Source organism: Staurois parvus, unplaced genomic scaffold, assembly GCF_062004578.1.
Source record: "Staurois parvus isolate SC_StPar_1 unplaced genomic scaffold, SC_StPar_1.0 ptg000011l, whole genome shotgun sequence".
Taxonomy (NCBI): domain Eukaryota; kingdom Metazoa; phylum Chordata; class Amphibia; order Anura; family Ranidae; genus Staurois; species Staurois parvus.
This window is the reverse complement of record NW_028317807.1, coordinates 29,792,501-29,815,215: the sequence shown is the minus strand read 5'-3', so window position 1 is coordinate 29,815,215 and position 22,715 is coordinate 29,792,501. Positions and strand designations below refer to the sequence as shown.

Genomic DNA, 22,715 nt, shown 5'->3' with positions numbered 1-22,715 from the left:
TTGGGGGAAGTAGAGGGCTGAGAAGTGGTCAGATAGCGATGTGTACCATCTTGGGTTGGAGGTAGGAAGTGGCTGGGGAGTAACAGCTTGGATGGTGGTGGGTCTGAATTAGGTGATGCGTGTCAGCTTTTGACCCTGCTTTTCAGAATCTTATACCTAAACAGACAGAACCCTGAACACCGGTATCATAGGGTACAGCATTCAGTCCTATCTAGCAGCAGCACTAAAGCACTGGGAGGTGCACACTGCAGTTAATCGCCACAGTGTGTAAGGGGTGTTTAGTGGTAGAGGGTCAAAGAGGGAAAAAACTGGGGTTATATAAGTTAGCTGCGAGCCTACCTCCTCCATGCACTCTGTCACCCCCTCTCCTGACCTTCCTGAAAGTTCAGTTCATTGTCCCCGCACACTTACCCTCTGGCAGGAGTAAGACTCTGACTAGGTTCTGAAGCCACTGGAGATTGGAGTCTGAGCATGGTATAGCAAATTCAGGAGGCAGAACAGATCAGAACTCACTTAGGAGGCAGAGCAGTTTTTCTTCGCTACTTGCTGGAATACTTCTTGCTGGCTTTGGGAGAGTGCTGGATGTGGAGAGGGCAGGGGCAGACTGACCATTAGAGCACTCAGGCACTGCCCGAGGGCCCAGGGTCAGAAGGGTTTCCCATGAGATGCCCCTGGTACCTTTTACCTTTTTGGGGTGTGGTTTGCGTGTGGGTGAGGACACAGGGGCCCCATGGTCCCCTATTGCCCGGGGGCCCCATGGGTTGTCAGTCCGCCCCTGGGAGAGGGTAGAGGTAAAGGCAGGGCAGTAAGCGAGTAGTATGTAGTGGAAGGCAGTCAGTGAACATTATATTGTGGTAGAGCAGTCAGTGAGCAGTATGTAGTGTAGCACTGAGTTATTTTCAGGCTCCCTGTCATTCTGGACCCCTTCCTGAAAGCCCAACCCTTGCTGACACCACAGTACTCTTTTAACCAGTGTAAATTACCGCCAGAAAGTAGACACACACAGAATGGAGTAAACAGATATGATGTTTATATCAAACTTCAATGCAAGCTTGGTTAAACAGCACAAAGTAGTATAGGTGTGTGTAATAGCAGCTGTCACTCTTAGCAACTTTAAAGTGTTACTAAACCCACAACCGTAAATTCAGTCTGTACATGCAGTAAAGCATGGTAATTATACTCACTGTGTAAGCTAAGGGGTTGATCCTCTGCATTGTGTAAAACATATGTTTGATCCTGTCTTCTCTGATCCTCCCCTTCTTCCAGTGTTCCCCTGTTATACCCTGATAAGAAATATCCTGTGGAGACACTGCACATGTTCAATTTGGTGTGTATTTCTAGAGAGGTTTTTTTTTTCTTGGGAGAGTGCATGTGATCAGCACAGGGCCAATCATCACTGCCCAGACAGAGGTCAGGAGTTCTGCATCCTCCTAGAGAAAACTCCTTCTACAAGCTGTAACCAGTGCTCGGCTGGACACTGATAGAAGTAACAAGACTGCTCTAACTGCTGATGAGAAAAGGTATTTAGCAGTTTATATTTACTAAAATAATTGCTTTTCCTTGTTTTGTGTATTGTGGGAGACCAGATATAGTGAATGCAGGATCTTGGGTTTAGTAACACTTTAAGCAAAGAAATGACACATATAGCAGAATCTCAATCATTGTTAGCAGGCCTGCTCTTCATATGTTAACCCAATACCTCTAATCTGAGATGTTTTTAGTCCCTCAGTGAACAAGGAAAACTACCAAAGGTTGAACTAGCTCACGTTGGGCCCTCAGAATCTGATGGTAAGGTTTAAATCTAAGAGGAGAGCTCTTTAACTAGAGTAGTCAACGTCCCTTTAAATGCAGAGAGGAATCTTCTGTGTGCTCATTGGGGCCCAGCTGGTGCACAAGAAGGAAGAGATAAAGGTGACAGTCCCTCAAAGGATTAATGTAAGGAAAGGAAGAAGGAAGGACAAGTACTATCCCTTTAGGTGGCACTTGACTTGGGTGGTGGCCCTTTAATGCACAAAGCAGGTTACAAATTTTGGGCAGAAAGGTGTCAGAAGTTGGCAGAAGCACTTGCTGGCAAAAGGGCAACTCCACTTTGTGCTGCAGTAACCAATGGCAATGGTGGTAGAGGTTCCTTTAGGATGGTAGGCCAATGGTTAAGGGAGAACTGATGTGGTATGACCTTCAGAAGGCGTACACTGCGTTCAGCTCAGATGATTGGACTGTGCTGCAAAAGTGTTCAAAAGTAGCAGCCGGGGGAACTGGGCAGCAACACATGTTAACTGTATGCAGTGTCTGCAACTGTGTGCAGGAAAGTGGCAGATATGACAAGAATGTCAGTGTTCACTTTTTTTGATAGGTGTATGGGATTCTCTCACCTGATTGGTGGCTCCCAGACGGTCCTGGCTGTCTGTCTGCAGATGGGGGGCTCCATAGGTTCTCCGGCCTCACTTACAGTGTTCCATCTGATCACCACTCTCTGGGTCACCTGCTGGTAGGCTGTCTCGCTGAACGGGGTGGAAAGACTAGCAGTCAGAAACTCCTTTCTCTTGCCGCTCTTCTCTCTAGCTCTGCAGCCTGGTCTAATCCTCCAGCAGTCAGCACAATTATCTCTCTACTTCTGCTCTCCAGCTCTTTCTCCTTTCACTTCCTGTCCAGTGTCCCGGGCTTCTGTATATAAATGCCCCCGCCCACACGCCAGCTCCTCTGGGTCATGTAGTCCGCTGGTACACTGCTCTTCAGCGAAGTCCTGCAGTTCAGCATACAAGGTCCATGGGTCTGTTCTACAGAGTGTGAGTGACACTGAATTGGAGGACACTGCCATCTTGTGTTTCTATTAACATCCTGCAATTGCATTATTGCAGGGTGTCACATGTAGTGTTAGGTCAGTGCAGTGGCAGGGCAGTCAGTGAGCAAAATGTAGTGGCAGGACAGTCATTGAGCAGTATGTAAATGAACTTGACCAATAAATTAAAACTGACTTCCAGCTAACACTTTTTAAGCAGTTACCACAACAGTTTTGTTTCCTTTTGGGATAAAGGTTTCACATAAATAAATAAAAACTGACCAGTGTAAGCACTCCTGTCATTGTCAGATGGTTTGTTTTAACATAGATGGATGAAGTTGCCCATAGATGGATCAAATCTTGGTCAGTTCAGCAGGAACCAGCTGAGATTCGATCCATCTGTGGGCAAGCTGATTGTACCCAAGTCAAAACATTAATCAACTTGGGTACAACCAGCATGTCAGATATTTAGCATGTAGTTATTGTCAGTAGCTATAGTCACTAGCAATAATCACTATGTTCTCCCAGCAGAGACAGCTCAATGCACCCCCCCAGCGGGTGGAACACAATAGCTCCACAGGAGGGTTTCCCCCATCAACACACTCAATGGTTGCAGGAAAGAAAATCGCCTAATCTATGGCCTGCCTAAGTGCCGCTTTTTCTGGGCAACTTGGCCCATTAAAGAAACAGACTTACTTTCAGAATCAACAGGTGAAACTAAAGTAAAAAAAAAAGAAAACTAATGAGGTCACCACATTAAAGAATTGTAAGCAGCAGCAAATGTCCGTTTTTGTTTTTAATACTGCTTTAAACTAAAAGTTCAGTTGGGCCAAAGCCTGTCAGGCTTGTATGCCAGGAAAGTCCTAGTTGAGAGATTTCCTTATACATCCTGTTGGAAGTAATTCAACAGGAAGTAAAAGACAAATCTCTCCAAAGTTAGTAAAATTTCATTTTAGACAGATGTCACCAGAACAAGTGTCCCCATTGGAAGATTCCACTCTGTTTCTTGGGAATTCACTTCCCTGTACAGCTAATACATACAGAAGGAATGATTGTGGGAGTCAGTGGTAATGTCATCTAATTACATTAACAACATCCTTGCTTCTGAGTATAATCATCAGCACACCTCATCACTGAGTCTTACAGTTTGAAAATGACCTACATGGCTTAGCTAATTTGCACGTATACCTACCCTTCATTACCCAGGGTCACAACTAACAATTCCTCAGCATATTTAAATATGTTATCATGTGGGCCAGTAGAAATATCATAATTCTGAGGTTGATAGGTTTGTGCAACCTAATGACAAACCTTATAATACCAAGAGCAGGACAGAGGGAAAGAATAAAAAAACACCTCTTGTCAGGAATTGACCCATTTGCAATATAGTGGTTTGTGAAGCAGCTGGAGGCCACGCTCAACAATGGGTTCCATTTCCCACCCACAAGCTTTTTAATTCACACATTTATTTGAGCTTGATAAGTTGAAATTTGTGATTTCAGGGAGAATGTTTTTAAGACAGAACAGGGAAAGTGGAATAATAAAAGGAATGTACAGAAAGCTCTTGTTCTGTACTTTTTTAAAATTATTATTATACAGGATTTATATAGCGCCAACAGTTTATGCAGCGCTTTTCAACATAAAGGCAGACAGTTCAATTGCAATACAAATTAATTCAGAAGGGATCAAAGTGCCCTGTTCATTACAGCTTACAATCTAAGAGGGAGAGTCAATTGATACAAAATGTAACAACTATGGGGGATGGGGTGGTTGAGCCATTGATTTTGACAGAGAAGTCGGGGGAAGGGGCACGTGGGGGAGGAAATATCATGAGCTTAGTTTTAGATAGATTGATTTTCAGGAAGCGGTGTGACATCCATTCTGAAATGTCTGTTAGTAGATTAGTGATGCATGTGGAAACTGATGGAGTGAGCTGAGGGGTAGAGAGATAGATTTGAGTGTCATCAGCATAGAAATGGTATTGAAAGCCATGGGAGGCAATCAACTGACTCAAGGAGGAGGTGTAAATTGAGAATAGGAGGGGTCCAAGAAGAGAACCTTGGAGAACCCCAACCCCAATGTACTTATACATTTTTATGTCTGTTTGAATGTTTGTAAGGCAAGACAAGTAAAACCAATACTTTACTGACAAAAATAAGGGATTGCAATAATGAAAGTATAGAATATATTGTTCATATCAAATCTATCTGTCTATCTATCTATCTATCTATCTATCTATCTATATATCTATCCAGCTATCCAGGATATAATATATTTTTTATACTCACATAGGTTATGCACTGAATATATATATTAATTATAATTAACATTTTAGAATGTCCCTGCAAGTAAGAGTAATGTTTGCTGCATACCAAAAAGCTTTACCTGTGCAGTGTTCCAAAATATTTTAGATATTCTATGGAGACAAAGATCATTTTTTTGAAGGGAATGGGATTTTTTTGAGCTGCAGTATCTGAAATTAAGCTTTAAAGTGTGTGGACAAGCAAAAGCTTATTACTTTCCAAAGCAGCAGCCAGCAAAAATCTACATGGGAAACTTCAAGGCTCCCTGCTCCAGGGGTACCCTTGATGTCTCACGAATGAATATTTTATTTCTCCAAAGAAAGCAGTAAAAGAAAACTGCGAGCCTGCTGTGATCGGAGTGTTGCCTTCGTGCCTTCTGCCAGAACTAGACAACAAATGTAGAAACTCTGTAATTGTTCAGTGCTTTGTTTGACATATTAGAAAGAGACCGTGAATTGCTGTTAAACTCTTTGACAGGCATTACAGACAGTATCAAGAATCCAACCAGACAACCAAGGAGGAAAGGAAGGTTGGAAAAACAATCAGTTTTAACCCTGTTGTTGCTCCTACCCTAAGCTCCAGATTCCTATGATGTTGTAATTTGGTGCCTTGCAAAGACTAAATACATTGAAAATTACAGAAAAACATGCACAGGGGGCAAAAAGTATATCAAGGCCAACCTTTTGCTCATTAAATGTTTTATTTCTTTGTTGTTGTTATCAGAAAACTGGCAAACTATTTTTCAAATCACTGCCAACTTTTAGACAGAAAAACCTCTTTGGGGGTTATTTACTAAAATTTGAGTGCGCAAAATCTGGCGCAGCTGTGCATGGTAGTCAATCAGCGTCTAACTTCAGCTTGTTCACTCAAGCTATGACCATAAAACCTGGAAGCTGATTGATTTCTTTGTGGAGCTGCACCAGATTTTTCACCCTGAAGTTTTAGTAAATAACCCTATTTGTTTTTCCAAAAGAAAAACAGTATTTCAAAACAATTCTTAGTAATAACTATATCACTCTGTGCAACATGTTGTATGACATGCACATTTTTTACTAACCAGAAGCAAAAAGAGGATCTGTTACTTCAGACATCTAACCATCCTCCATTGCACCATCTGTGTGTCAGGACCAGCTGCAAACTTCTCTTTGATTTTGCTTAAAATGAGGTTCAAAATGTTCTATATTCAGGAGCCCTAATACATCTGTTAGATCTTCCTGTGAAGAAGAAAGGTAATGCTTCTTCTTGCTGTCCATACTGCTGAACACAGTTAAAGAAACTGTGGTATAAGGTCACAATGTTGATCTCCTGGTTCCCTGCTGCGCTCAATGGTTGCTTCCACTGAACCCATGTCACTACAGGAAACAGCAGTCATGTAGGGGGCACTGGGAGAAACCAGTAAATACAGCAGGGGACAAGGAGTTCGACACTCCCAGACGTGTCAGTTTCTTAAGAGATTTCAGGTCATGGTTTCCCTGCACAACTATATGGCGATAGACAGCGGGAGAAATAAGTATTTACTTCTTTGCAGGGGGCCTTTTATTGACACTTTTAATTTGGCATCAAAGTTGCTTAACTGCTTGCCAACCTGCCGCAGTGTTTTTACTGCGGCAGGGTGGCACCTGTGCGCACAGCGCCGTCTTTTAACGTTGCTGTGCAAAACAGGTAGGGGGCGCGTGCGAGGCGCATGCCCGCCCTACCCGTCCCGCCGATCGTGGCAGCGGGTGTCCGTCACGGGCTCCCGACGGGTGCCGATGATTACAAGTAATCACTGACAGATAGCATGGCTGCATTGTTTACATTGCAGCTCTGCTATCTGTCAGTTCAGAGCATGCTGAACCTGAGAGAAGACTGTATCTCTCAAGATCAGAGTGTTCCTGTGAAGTACACACCCCGCCCCATAGTAAAACACTCCCCTCACACAGTTAACCCTTTCATTACCTAATAAAAGTTAACCCCTTCCTCCCCAGTGCCATTAGTACAGTGTCAGTGGTTTTTTTTTTTTTGCACTGATCACTGTATTGGTGTCACTGGGGATGTCAGTGACCCAAGTCAGTTCCCCTCCAGTGTCAAAATGTCCGCCGCAGTCCCGCCATAAGTCGCTGATCACTGTCATAAATCACTGATCACCGCCATAAGTCGCTGATTGCCGCCATTATTAGTATAATTTAAAAAATCCCAGTATCTTTCCCGCCATTTGTAGACGCTATAACTTTCATGTAAACCAATTAATTTACACGTATTGGGATTTTTTTTAAGCAAAGACATGTCACAGAATACATTTTGGCAGAAATTTATGACTAAATTTGATTTTTACATTTTTTTTTACTGGACATGTTTTATAGCAAAAAGTCCAAAATATTGTTTTTTTCTCAAAATTGTCAGCCTTTTTTTTATAGTGCACAGGTGATCAAATACCACTGAAAAAAAGATCAATTTGTGGGGAAAAAAGGATGTAAATTTCATTTATGTACCGTATTGCATGACCGCGCAATTGTCCGTTAAACTAGCGCAGCGCTGTATAGCAAAACTATGGCGTAAATTGCAGTATCTATACCATAGTTTGTAGACCCTATAACTTTCACACAAAGCAATCAATATACACTTATTAGGATTTTTTTTACCAAAAACATGTAGTAGAATACATTTTGGCCTAAATTTATATCTAACTTTGAGTTTACTATATATTTTTTATAGCTGAAAGTAAAAAATATTGTTTTTCTTCTAAATTTTTGGTATTTTTTTGTTTATAGCGTGAAAAATAAAAAGCGCACAGGTGATCAAATACCACCGAAAGAAAGATCTATTTGTGTGAAAAAAAAGGACGTAAATTTAGTTTGGGTGCAGCATTGCATGATCGCGCAATTATCAGTTGAATTAGTGCAGCGCCGAGTAGCAAAAAGAGGCCTGGTCAGGAAGGGGGGTAAATCCTCAGGAGAGCAAGTGGTTAAATATATGATTGGCAAGCAATTCAGGGGATTGTTGGAATGGAAGATCTTTAAAATAATATTAGCAAATATGGATGCAATGGGGTTGATTTACTAAAAGCAAATAGACTGTCCACTTTGCAAGGGAAGTTGCAATTTGCAAGAGAATGTTCCCCAGAGATTAGTCAGTGTGATGCAGATAATACCTAATACCATTCAAGGAAAACGTAAAAAAAAAAGATTTTTGGTTTACCTGTAAAATCCTTTTCTTGGAATACATCAGAGGACATGCTGTTTTATTTGAACAAGATGGTGTGATGGTAATCAGCAGAGCTTCACCTCATTCATCTCACTCACCTCAAGCTCTAGTGAAACTTTACTTGTAAGCTGCAATTTTCCTTGAAATCTGAGCAGCATATTTGTCTTTAGTAAACTTGCCTCAGTATGTGTTAAAGGCTTTTACAGAAAAATAATAAATGCACATACAATATATTTGCAGAAAAAAATGTGCATTTAATATTTTTTTTTTTGGATAGGAGCCAGCGAAGCATTGTACCCACAATCACTGGATCACAGGTGTGATGCCAGACTTCTGCAGACTGTTTTTCCAATTGTCTGTATGTACCGAGGTTCCTCCAGTCATAGTGCTGGAGGAAGTATCAATGGATTATGAGTGCAGTGACTACATTTGGCTGCAGATGGGACTTGTAGTTAATTTTGTTCACAGATCTCATGTCTCAAAATACTACATATCATAGGAGCTTCAGGTGTCTCTCCCTAAACATGAAGAAATATAACTATACATACTACAAAAATGTTTTAAAAAAATAAAAAAATATATTTTCAAAGGAGTGTTGGCAACCAATATAAGTGCTTAGAACCCCCCTAGATATTAAAACCAATTAAAAAGCAAAATAGCCCATAGACCATATGCCCCTTGATTTACAAAATAATCACCTAATAGGGTGATATAGACAGCAGAAAATAATAGTGAATAAATAGCAAAAGCAGTTGCATTCACATTGAAAATACCTAGCATTGTAATAAGACTATAATGGTCTTGAGACATCACTTCAAGAAACAACACCTCAATTTCTAAACAGACTGTATAATATACTGTATAATGGAACATATACTGTATAGAAAATAAGTCCAACATAGGCATTTACTATAGTTGGTTAGCTATATTGTGAATATTTAATATTTGTATGGTATGCAAAGATAGTCCCCTTGACTGATATCAGCGAGTAATCTACTCCTATTCAATTCAGTTACTTTATATTTTCTAATTGACATATTTGATTCATATACAGTATGTTGGAAATATATGGACATAAATGTGGATATATGGATATAAATAGGCCTCCTACTATTTCTTTAGATTTGCAAAGTTTGTTTACATAGAACAGGAAATATCAGTAGCTTAGAAAAATTACAGTTTGATCGTTCTTTCATAGTAGGGTGATATACTTTGCATTCTTCAGGACCCAATAAATGAGTAAGATGTATTATTATACATACATTCTTATTTATATAACATGAAATCCTCAAGTCGAGTTTAAGTTGGTAAAATGAACACTTACCTTAATAACTTTAAACAGGATATTTGTTTCTGCTCTAACCCCTTTCTGGTCAAGGTGTTCATATGCAGAAAAAGCCACTTTTGCTTCTTGGATACAATGAAAGCTATAGGTAAAAACTGGTAATTAGGTTTTCATTTGTCCAATAAATATATGTAATAAATAGATTTTAAATAATAATGAATCGTTGCATGAGTAAATGTGCAAGTAAATGAATAAACCTCCCAGTAATGCTATTATTAGGCTACAGCTAGAAGGCACTCCAATGATTTGCAGTGTGACTTCAGGAGACAAATATTAACAAGGTGGTCAAGGTGGTCATTTACAGAAAAGCCATTTTTGCCTCTTGAATATCACAAAAGCTATAGGAAAAAACTGGTCATTAGGTTTTGATTGAAGTTTGTTTACTAAATATAAATCTTTACATAATAAGTACCGTAGATTTCAAATAATAATGGACTACTACATACACCAATTGTTACAAAAATGTATTTTTCCTTCTAGCAAAAGCTCAGCCCTGCTAACCTGTTATTTCTCTCACATCTAGCACAATGAACTTCTAAAACCTCTGTTCAAGAGGGAGTGATGGAATACCGAAGTGCTGTCAGACCTTTAGGCAGTTGTGCTTCAGGTCTGCTATATGCCCATTCAACTTAGAAGGGAACTAAATTTGATGACATTTACAAAAGGCTAGAAGGACATTCAAAGACCATGCCCCAGCTTGTTGCACATTGGAACTAACATATTGTCTCTAGGTGTCCTACAATACATGTTGTTGGCTTTATCAAATGTTTGGACAAATTGCGATAATGGACAGTGGCAATTTATTGGGTTTTATCTTTTTTTTCACCTCCTGTGCAAACTTTATTAGGGCTTCTAGTTACAGTTTAAGTCAGTCAAAAAGTAGACCTTTTATATACTCTTTTTCAAAGCATTTCAAACTGTGAAATCAAGTTATAATCTGGTGGAATTCTAAATAGAGCACTACTGGGGATTTGTAATGTTGTGTGGTCAAATAAACAAATGGGTTTAGTTTAACTCATGGACACAGAGATAATTTCTGGAAAATCTGATTATTATCATTTGCAAGTTCTCTTAAATATTCTTAACCTGTTATACATTAAAATCTTTTATTACAAGATATTTGTAAAAAAGCAATGGTGTCCAGTATTGAATGGCTAATGGACGCAGCAGTATGTTTTTTTTATGCAGCTTAGAGTATATTAAGCAAAAAACTGATATAGGATTGTTTTGGGTAGCTTTTTTGCGTCTTGCACTGTTAATAAAACTGAACTACAGGCAAACATATAATACATTGCTAGAAAGGCTTTAAAAAAGGCCAAATATGTGAGCATCAGCATCAACAGTAACTTACCTGAGAGCACTTCTATCAAGTAGATCAAGGCACTTAAGAATCAGCTTCACATTGTATAAACCACTCTTCATGTTGTAAGTAAAATGAAAAGTAGATGTGAAATAGCCCAGATCCAACAACCTTCGTAGTTCCTAATGGAAATTATAGTGCAAATTAAGAAATTAAACTAATATCTTTCATTTTGTTTAGCGCCAACATAGACTTCTTCAATTTAAGTTTAATGCTTCAGTCTTTCATTACCTCTGTTATGTTTCATAACCTTGTGACAGTTTTATTTAAGGATAATTCCTTTTTTTTTAAACTCAAGAAAAAGAACATTTTCCTGCCTTTATACCGTTAAACAGTGATCAAGAGTTATGCAGTTTATTTCAATATAAATTCTTATATGATATACCTATATAATAAACCTATAATTTAAAGTGTATCTCCCCTTTTGCAGCCAAATACCACCTACTTTATATTAAAAAATAAAAATTGCTGGTTACCTAATTAGGTTTTTTTTTTACTTACTTAAAAACCCTTACAAGCTCTCCCTACTTTGTAATGTTTAGGAGGGGGCTGTGTGATAATATTTATCAAAATTAACCCTGTATGCACTTTGTTTATATTTTTTCATTATGAGCTGTGAATTAGATTTGAACACTGTCCTAACAAAGGGCTGAAAATTTAGAAACAGTGACCTTCAAAAGATAGCAGTTTACATCCCAGTGTGCTGGCCCTTCAGCTTCACCACTAACCCAAACAAATACTACAGTGCATTAAAGTGTTATTAAACCCACAACAGTAAAATCAGTCTGTATATGCAGTAAAGCATGCTTGTTATACTCACTATGGAGCCTAAGGGGTTAATACTCTGCATTGTGTAAAAAGGCTGTTTGATCATTTCTTCTCTGCCCCTCCTCTTGTTGAAATGACCACCTGATACAGACTGAATCTGTAGTCACATGCACATGCTCAGTTTGGTGTGTATTGCTGCAGAGGGTTTTTTTTGGGGGGAGAGTGCATGTGATCAACACAGGGCCAATCAGCACTGTCCAGACAGAGGATCAAGAGTTTCACATCCTCCTAGAGCAGAAAGAAAATTCCTCCTACAAGCTTTAACCAGTGCTCTGCTGAAGTCACAAGACTGCTCTAACTGCTGATGAGAAAAGGTATTTAGCAGTTTATAATTACTAAACTAATTGCACTTCCATGTTGTGTGTACTGTGGGAGACCAGATATAGTGAATGCAGGGTCCTGGGTTTAATAACACTTTAGGTATTATCTTGTAAAGGATATCAGAATGGAAGTACAAGTAGGTGTAAGCGATTAATTGAAAATGGCACAAAACAAAGTGGAGTTGCTACACAATATTTCCAACAACATTCAGACTATTATGTTATAGTGTTTTATAGAATACATATTCATAATTTACTGTCACTCCATCACAGTGATATTATACTTAGGAGGAGAATGGTAGGCAGGGTCACACACCAGCAGCGGTAGAGTCTGAGCACCTCATTACTACTGTGGAAGGTGTTCTGTCAAGTGCAGAGATCTCAGAGTAAGTGTTTATCTCTACATTTGCTCTGTAAAGATATTTTGCAGATTAAAACATTACCTTGGAGCAGATTCCTCCTTTGTTGAAGGATCCAGATGGAACACAACTCTCTAATGAGTCATTGGGAAACTAGAATTGTAACAAAATATATATAATGTATGTCTTCTTTTTCTTATCTTCTGTAATCTTGAAGAACATACTAACATACAGTATACAACAGGTTAGCATTAACAATATAATTAGAGCACATACACTAAATGGAGATAATTATAATGCATACATTCATGGCAATGAATACACAATGGGGTCTATTTACTACATCCTGTTCCAAATTATTATACAAATTTTATTTAAGTGTCAGAAAGATTAAATATTTTGTTTTTCAGTTTAACTCATGGATGGCATTGTGTGTCAGGGCTCTTTTTATCACTGAAAACAATCTCGGACACCTGTGATAATTAGATTGGCTGGTGAGCCCAATTTAAGGAAAACCTACTAAAGGAGGGTGTTCCACAGTATTAAGCAGAGCACCATTTTCAAGCAATATGGGGAAGTAAAAGGATCTCTCTGCTGCTGAAAAGAGTGAAATAGTTCAGTGCCTTGGACGAGGTATGAAAACATTAGATATTTCTCGCAAACCTAAGCGTGATCATCGCACTATTAAGAGATCTGTGGCTGATTCAGAGCACAGACGGGTTCGTGCAGATAAAGGTACATTGAGGAAGATTTCTGCCAGATCCATGCATCGGATCAAGAGAGCAGCTGCTAAAATACCATTACATAGCAACAAACAGATATTTGAAGCTGCTGGTGCCTCTGGAGTCCCACGGACATCAAGGTGTAGAGTCCTCCAGAGTCTTGCAACTGTGCATAAACATTCGGCCCCACTAACAAATGCTCACAAGCAGAGCCGGCTGCATTGGGCAGAAAAATACATGAAGACTAATTTTCAAACAGTCCTGTTCACTGATGAGTGCCGTGCAACCCTGGATGGTCCAGATGGATGGAGTAGTGGATGGTTGGTGGACGGCCGCCCTGGTCCAACAAGGCTGCGACGTCAGCAAGGCAGTGGTGGAGTCATGTTTTGGGCCGGAATCATGGGAACAGAGTTGGTCGGCCCCTTTAGGGTCCCCAAAGGTGTAAAGATGACCTCTGCAAAGTATGTGGAGTTTATGACTGGCCACTTTCTTCCCTGGTACAGAAGGAAGAACTATGCTTTCCGTAATAAAATCATCTTCATGCATGACAATGCACCATCTCATGCTGCAAAGAATACCTCTGCATCAATGGCTGCTATGGGGATAAAAGGAGAGAAAGTCATGGTGTGGCCTCCATCCTCCCCTGACCTCAATCCTATTGAGAACCTTCGGAGCATCCTCAAGCAAAAGATCTATGAGGGTGGGAGGCAGTTTACATCCAAACAGCAGCTCTGGGAGGCTATTCTGACATCTTGCAAACAAATTCAAGCAGAAACTGTCCACAAACTCACAAGTTAAATGGATGCAAGACTTGTGAAGCTGCTATCAAATAAGGGGTCCTATGTTACAATGTAACGTGACCTGTTAAAATGTTTAAAAAGTTAAAATGTTGTTAAAAGTTTGATTGAAATAGCTTTTGATTTCAGTAAATATGCTGCAAACACAACAAATGACAATTTTCAGTTCTTTACAACCTATAAAGTGTTTTGAAACTTACTGTGCTTAATAATTTGGAACAGAACATTGTACGTTTTTTATGTTTAACAAAAATCCTGTTATCATTAGGATGTTTGTTCAATAAAATTTGAATTGTACTCTTAATAGTTGATAACATGATAATTATGCTGACTGTTATTTACAACAATTATTTAGGTAAATGACAAAAATATCATTTGCATAATAATTTGGAACAGGGTGTAAAGCTGGACCATGCAAAATCTGGTGCAGCTCTGCATAGAAACCAATCAGCTTTCAGGCTTTGTTTTTTTCAAAACTTAACTGAACAAGCTGAAATTAGAAGCTAAATAGCTACCATGCACAGGTGCACCAGATGTTGCACTTTCCTGTTTTAGTAAATCAACCTCAATGAGGATTCTGTTTTACTATTATAGCAAGGTGTAACTCTCGCCCAATATCAAAATAAAGCCTTTACACAGACCAGCATCTTCATTCAGAAAAAGAGAGGCAGAATTGCAACATATCCACTTGGGACCTTAACCCCTTTGTGTCGGCACCTCCCAACCCTTTAAGGGGTTTGTGATGCCAGGAGGCGGGGCAGGGTTTAGGGTCATGTGACCGCTGTGATTAGCTGTCACATGATCGTAAAGGTCCCGATCAGTAATGATCGGGATCTTTCCGTGACGCATCAGTAAATGTGCCCTGCGCGGGCACGTGCTCTCGACACATGTTTGTTTATTTTTAGTACGCAAATATGCTGCCGCTTGGTGTCAAGGCCCAGCCCCAGAGAGGCCACATATTTGCATACTATCGGCACCAACAGGTTAAAGAGCTAAAAAATATAGTGCTGGTTCATCGTTAAAGGGCATCTGCCTTTACTCCTGATGGCAAAGATATATAAATCTTTCATTCCATGGAGTTCAGAAGGCAATCCAATTCTCAGGTCACATACTAGTTCCAGGGCTGTGAAGTCGTATACTGTCAGAGATGTGCATGTCCCAGAACTAAGGCATGACCAAGCAGTCAAAGAATGATCACTGCTGCCAAAGTATTTGTTGTAGTAACAGATTCCCTTTAACCATTTGCCATCTGGCCGCTGTATATAAATGGCTGGACGGTGGCAGTTCAGAGGCGGAATGCCGTTCATAAACGGTGCCCGCCATTTTGGACTGTGCGTGCTCCCTGGGAGCTTGCAGCACCACGATCCGGTGCCCGCTGTGTCCTCCGGACACAGTGGAACACCGATCGTCGGACGGGACCTCTGTGCGAGGTCCCGATCATGTGATCACTGATTGACCAATTAGTGATCACATGCAGAGTAGTAAGCAAGATGTCACTTCTGACATCATTGCTTACTATGTGTGAAATATGTGAATGATCACAGAGGTCACATGTTACAAAGCTATTCACAACAGCCTTGTACCATGTGACAAGCTGTGACCAATCACAGCTCACATAGTATTTCTCAATGGCTGCAAGAATGCAGCCAGAGAGAAGGAGAAATTATTGCTTTTACAGCCTTTATGGGTGTAAAAGCAATCAGTGTAAAAAAAAAATTTTCATCACCCCCACAAGTAGTGCAGTGTAACCATGTACTGTTAGGGTGACAGTATGTGTAAAAAAAAAAGAAAAAAAAACATAAATAATAACATAAAAAAGAATAAAAATGTAAAAAAAAAAATTTTTAAATGATAATTTTTGGTTATAAACCAATTTGGGTTATTTTCTGTGTGCTAAAAATATAACTGAATACATTTGGGCCAAGATTTATGATGAAATATTATTTATTTGCAAACTTTTATAAGAAAAACACTTTTTTTTTAAATGTTTAGACTTTTTTATTTATATAGCAAAAAAAAAAAAAAAATCCCAGTGGTGAATAAATACCAACAAAATAAAGCTTTATCTGTCTAAAAAAAATGCTAAAAAATTCATATGGGTACAGTGTTGCATGACCGCGCAATTGTCATTCAAAGTGTGATAGCGCTGAAAGCTGAAAATTGGCCTGGACAGGAAGGGGGTAAAAGTGTCCGGACTTGAAGTGGTTAAAGTGTATATAAACTGAAAACAAAAATGTTATATTCTGCAACTTACTATTCCTTAGATAAAGTTTCTTCATTATTTTTCATTCCTTTGCCATTTTTACCTGGTAATCTTGGGTATAATACACTTTCATGTATAATAGTGGTAGTAACACTGTTATTATATATGATGTTCATTGCGTTTTGCAGAAATGCACAGCAGTGCATAATTTCCCATGGGACAGGTTCACATCTCCCCGTTTTCACCCAGTGCGTTTTTTGGGTCAGGGACTTTTTTAAATTAATATGCTTCAGAAAAGCAAAATGCATCAAAAACACATGTGCAAAAACGCAAAATACACCACAAAAAAAACTGCAGAAATGGATCAAACTCACACTGCATAGGTGTAAATCTAGCCTAAAGGGATGCAGACCTTGCCAGTTTCCTCATTAGAGCCCTGCAGCTGCAGCAGATGACTGATAATTATAAAACCATTCCCATACACATTCGCTTTGCACATGGACACAGACAAACAGCTATTACTTCACAGTAACAAAAGGTAGGAATATGTCACAAAGTTTATTAAAATCCCTGCAATGTACATAGATCACACAGAGGGGAATGTTTTTTCTCAACAAAAGTGGAGTTACTCTTTAAGCTCATCCATACTTGAACTTCTTTTTCTGCCCCAGGATGTCAATGTTTCATCAGTTTATGAGTAGAACACTGATAGGTGATAATATAAAGTAAAATAAACTAAAATACAAAATATAACTCACCCCAAGTGCGTATGCAATCATCCTAGAAAAAGAAAAAAAATTAGGTGGAGAAGACTTTTTACCAGTTGTGAATTCAGAAAATAGTGTAGTCTTTTAAAAGACCTACCACAGAATACACCTTACTTCTGATCTGGCAAAGTTATATGAAGAAAGCTACATTTCCCTGCTCGAAACAAAACAACATCTGGAAGGTTGGAAGAAATCTATGCATGGCTAGGCAGAATTAACATAAAAATGAATGTCAAAATCAATGGTTTTGCTTCTCCTGCAAATGGCACCTATTGCACTTCCAAAGGTTTTCTTTACCTAATAAAACAGATTTTCACAACTTTCGTATGGAAAAAACACGAAGTCTAGACTGACCTACTATATTCTCATGAGTGCTAAATTTGAGGGCAGACTAGGCCTACCCAATTTGAAGAATTACTATAGGGCAGTGGCCTTAACTAGAATACTTAGTTGGAGACATGTGAATCAAGAGGTCTGGGAAAAAAACTATGACAGGTCATAACTTGGCCCGTGTTCCATGGGTCCAACACTTTTTTAGAGGTCTCTCAGACTCAGGGGCGGACTGACAACTCATGGGGCCCCCAGGCAATAGGGGATCATGGGTCCCCTGTGTCCTTGCCCAAACTCAAAAAAGCCTATGAAAAAGGTACCAGGGGCATCTCATGGGGCCCCCTACTGACCCCAGGCCCTCGAGCAGTGCCCGAGTTTCCAAATGGTCAGTCCGCCCCTGCTCAGACTCCACCTCTTTTCTCACTGTGCATACTTTGAAAACATGGGATATTATTACCACTGCACTTTAAATTGTTCTTTTAACTTTATTTATTTTTTACTTTTTTTTTACACTGTACTTTTTTTTTTTTTTAAAACAAATTTGTTGCTATCACAAGGGATGAACATCATCCTTTGTGTTAGCAAGGCCAGTGACAGGTACCAGACCCCAGATCTCGTATCACCCCTCCAGAGCATCTGATCGAACTGAGATTGGTTTGATCAGATGCTTTCACAAGCTGGTAATGAAATTCCAGTCACTTCCAGTTTCTGACATCACAGAGAGGAAGTCCTTTTACTCTGTCTTGGACATCTGATGTGGCCAGTCGCATCATTACCAGGCTCCCTGATGGGACAGGAGAGACCAGTAAAGGTAGTGGTGGCGGCAGGGGGACCCCCTTCCAGTGCCTGTAAAATTGATACAGCAGCTGTCTAGTGAAAAATATGGAACTGCACTTAGGTAAAGAAATGAAAAATTATGCAAACCCTAGAAAAGCTGCAAACACACTATGAGATATTATCATAGTCACAAAATGCATCAAACATTAAGGGCTCGTTCACACCATCCTACAGAGACGTCAGTTTTTCTGCACGCGTTCTGCAAGAGTACAACAAAATCAGTTATCCTCTATGGCAGTGGTCCTCAAACTTTTTAAACAGGGGGCCAGTTCACTGTCCCTCAGATTGTTGGAGGGCCGGATTTAAAAAAAAAAACTATGGTCATCTTCTGTACTGTGTCCGCATTTGGTCAGAGACTGCGCACATACAATGGCGGTGGGAATACTGGGCTGGCCGCTCTATAAGACGCACAGACATTTCCCCCCAAGTGTGTCTTATGGAGCGAAGTAGTGTCCCATCATTGGTGTCAGTGGGAGGAATAGTGCCCCATCATTGGTGTCAGTGGGAAGAATAGTACCACATCATTGGTGTCAGTGGGAGGAATAGTGCCCTATCATTAGTGTCAGTGGGAGGAATAGTGCCCCATCATTGGTATCAGTGGGAGAAATAGTGCCCCATCATTGGTGTCAGTGGGAGGAATAGTGCCCCATCATTGGTGTCAGTGGGAGGAATAGTGCCTCATCATTGGTGTCAGTGGGAGGAATAGTGCTTCATCATTGGTGTCAGTGGGAAGAATCGTGCCCCATCATTGGTGTCAGTGGGAGGAATAGTGCCTCATCATTGGTATCAGTGGGAGGAATCGTGCCCCATCTTTGGTGTCATTTGGAGGAATAGTGTCCCATCATTGGTGTCAGTGGGAGGAATAGTGCCCCATCATTGGTGTCAGTGGGAGGAATAGTGCCCCATCATTGGTGTCAGTGTGAGGAATAGTGTCCCATCATTGGTGTCAGTGGGAGGAATAGTGTCCCATCATTGGTGTCAGTGGGAGGAATAGTGTCCCATCATTGGTGTCAGTGGGAGGAATAGTACATTATTGGTGCCAGTGGGGGGGGGGTGGAATAGTGCTCCATTGTTGGTGTCAGTGGGGGGAGGAATAGTGCCCCATCGTTGGTGTCAGTGGGGGGAGGAATAGTGCCCCATCGTTGGTGTCAGTGGGGGGAGGAATAGTGCCCCATCCTTGGTGTCAGTGGGGGGAGGGATAGTGCCCCATCGTTGGTGTCAGTGGGGGGAGGAATAATGCCCCATCGTTGGTGTCAGTGGGGGGAGGAATAGTGCCCCATCATTATTATCACGGGCACCAATGATGGGGCACTATTCCTCCCACTGACAGCAATGACACTTAACTAGCCGACCCCTGTTCCAGCATGGTGCTGCTGCAGCCAGCATACCTGGTTGCAGCAGTACCATCTGCACGGCACACTTACCGGGCGGTCAGCTGTCCTCCTTCCTTCACTCCGGCCTCTCCCTCCCTTGATCTTCACGGGGCCGCTCAGCTCTGCCTCCTCGCCGGTGATTGGCTGCCTGTGTGCCTTTTCTGAGCTACAGTACTGGCGCCCAATCACCGATGAGGAGGTGGAGCAGAGCGGTAGCGCGGACGTTGAGTGAGGGAGCGGCCGGAGTGAAGGAGCAGCGCATCCTGGACTGGATCGTCGTGGAACTGGGACCGGAGCCAGGTAAAAGACAGCAGCCCTCTGCCCGCCCCTGTACTTAGTGTCCCCTGCCGGCGGGCCGCATGTGGCCCGCGGGCCGTAGTTTGAGGACCCCTGCTCTATGGGCCCTGTTCACACAACAACAGTAGTGTTATGTGCAGATTCTTTCTGTGCAGGAATCTGCAACATGTATAAAACTCATTGAAGCGAGCATGAAAACTGATGTCTCTGCAACTGAAATCTGTGCATCAGTTTCCATCAGTTTTTCTGCATGCATGGTGGGAACGAGGCCTTAATGTCCAAATCTGCCAGTGCAATACAAAATATATATTAAAGTCCTTAAGGCTGGAATAATGATGGATAGTATTCAACTCCAAATGACAACTGTAGGATGGTGGTATCCTCCAGAAAGCTAGAAGGATCCTCCACCAAGCAACATCATGGAAGGTCATAGCAGAGAATTTGACTGACCACCTTCCAGCACCTTTGAGGCCGAGTACTCAATAAATAAGCATGTAAGACGTAGGTGAACATTCCTGTGTGTGTAAACAAAGAGAGGAGGGGAAGAATGGGAGTATAGCAGGCAAAAACCAGCAATGACACTTATTTCAGAAAAGTTCGAGGGATGACAGAATACAAGACTGGAATAATAGAAAAGAAGGAGCACCTGATGGTCAAAAAATAAACTTTTGATAGTAGATCAGAAGACATTTATTGAGAGTAACAACAAGTACATCAAACCAATGCGTTTTTGGAGAAAAGACTCTCCCTTCTTCAGGGCTGTTGCTGCACGCTACTAAATGGGAAAAATTCCCACTTCAGTTATGTTTTCAATGTTTCAGTGGTAAAAATGAGTGACTGCTGTCATTCCAGGGGCAGCAATACGAATACAAGACTGGGTTATTAAGCTATCCTGTCAATGCTCCTCATATCTGTGATTAACATCCTACATCCATACAATAAATTCCAAGTGCTCAATTTGGTTATCTACCACACAGAACCTATAGACTGTTTCTAGCCCACATTTACAAAAAATTGTGAAGAAACAGTGCAAAGGATTCCTGTCTTCGTAGAAGTGAGGTCATCTCTCAATCTGAAAACTGACCAAAACTATCCAGATTGTGCAAAGTGTGTCTGTGACGGATTTAGAGCCTGTGTTGGCAGGTTTTGGGTCTCTGTCAATGGCATTAGTTTGTCATCAGTTTTAGATCTTTAAAAATTTACTGACAGGTATGTTCCACCCAGGGGCGGACTGACAACTCATGGGGCCCCCGGGCAATAGGGGATCATGGGGATCATCATCCATGCCAAAACTCAAAAAAGCCTATCAAAAAGGTACCAGGGGCATCTCATGGGGCCCGCTACTGACCCTGGGCCCTCGGCAATGCCCGAGTTTCCAAATGGTCAGTCCACTCCTGGTTCAACCTGCAGTTAACATACTTTTGACCTGAATCTAGTTTGGTAGGATTCAAGAGGGGTTTGCATTCCCACAGACTTACATCGGGGGAATCCAAATCCCACATGAAGTAAACGAAAGCCTATCAACACAGGACATTAGTGTCAGCCAAAGAATTGTTGTATTACTATGCAACCCCAAGAATAATGGAGAATATATACTATGATGTTCAATGGACACCCTTTTTTTAGGAGAATATGATACTGTCAGCTGGATACAAATTCTGTGGGCAAAGAAGAACTCCTCTAGAATTGTAATATTTGAAATCATAACATTCACAGCACAGATTGAGAATATTGGAACTATTAGTTCTAATAAAAAGAAAAGGATGGAATTACATATGTTCTGAGATGTTCTTTTACTACATGATAGATTTGTGAAACAATGAAAATAATTTGTCATTTTGCTCTATTTTTATCACCCGCTCGAGGCATTATATTTAGCCATGTATCATATACATATCATTTATTATACATTTCAACACAGAATGATATATGTATACTGTATGTTAACATATGTTATTAGGAATAAAAATAATTCTACTAGTATTGCTTAGTGTAATTGTTCTGAAAGCTGGGTTGTTTTTAGCTGTATTAATTATTTTTATTTTTTTCAGATTTTATTACTATTTCCTATTTTTACAGTTTACTACAATTAAATTCCATATTGTCATTGGTATGGTTACTATAAAAAGGAAACTAATAATTATTTGAAGTTTGTTTTTCGTGTGTTTTGCAGTTGCACCCCCTGTTACATTCCCTGTAATATAACATAGAAATCTATTGGGGAGAGCTAGATCCTCTTATAAAAGACATAGCAGGTGGTTAATAAAAAAAACAGAAACTTTTTATTCAAACAGTATCATATCATATCTTACCTGAGATCAGTTATATTGTAATGTCCAGCTTGCTGAGATAATTGATTCTGAGCACTGTACCCCATAATGTGGTATTTCTAGGGCTCACACACTTCAAGAAAATCTGTACAGGAGATAAACCTGACTCTTCACTACAAGAACAGGCTGAATGTTTTCTTCTTGTCACCTAGGAGCTGCAGGGCAGGGCAGGGCAGACAGCCAGCAATCTCAAACTGGTATTCAGCATAGCCTGTGTTACTTGTATACGAAGCCAACACGGGATCATATGCTATTAACAGCAGGGGCCATGTATATTTATAAAAATGTTAACTTTTATCTAAGATTAGATCTACATCTATTGCATGTTTATATTGAGTTCTTTTTCCATCACATTTTTTGGTACAGAGACGTAATAGTAATTTCTATACAGGCATACCTCGGTTAACGAACGCCTTGGTTAACGTAATTTCCGGTTTACAAATGAAAATTCATTGAAAATAATGCCTCGGTTTACTAATTTTTTTTGCAATACGAACGGATTAATTGGTTTTCAATGCATTTACAATTTTTTTTAATCATGTCCCTGTACAGTTCTTTGCCTTTAAAGTGCACTTTTGAAAA

At 40.3% G+C, this 22,715-nt stretch overlaps 1 protein-coding gene across 1 annotated transcript in view; it reads right to left on the bottom strand.

The window, feature by feature from the left end:
* LOC149474147 (uncharacterized) overlaps positions 1-22,248 on the bottom strand; it is a 243,718-nt gene extending 221,470 nt beyond the window's left edge. The window contains exons 1-5 of the mRNA XM_089672242.1: positions 22,116-22,248; positions 16,958-16,979; positions 12,562-12,630; positions 10,962-11,092; positions 9,590-9,692 (exon numbers count right to left, since the gene is read on the bottom strand). Coding sequence (XP_089528368.1) covers positions 9,590-9,692; positions 10,962-11,092; positions 12,562-12,630; positions 16,958-16,979; positions 22,116-22,180 — 390 coding nt within the window. The 5' untranslated portion in view covers positions 22,181-22,248. The remainder of the gene's footprint in view (positions 1-9,589; positions 9,693-10,961; positions 11,093-12,561; positions 12,631-16,957; positions 16,980-22,115) is intronic.
* Between the last annotated feature and the right edge of the window lie 467 nt (positions 22,249-22,715).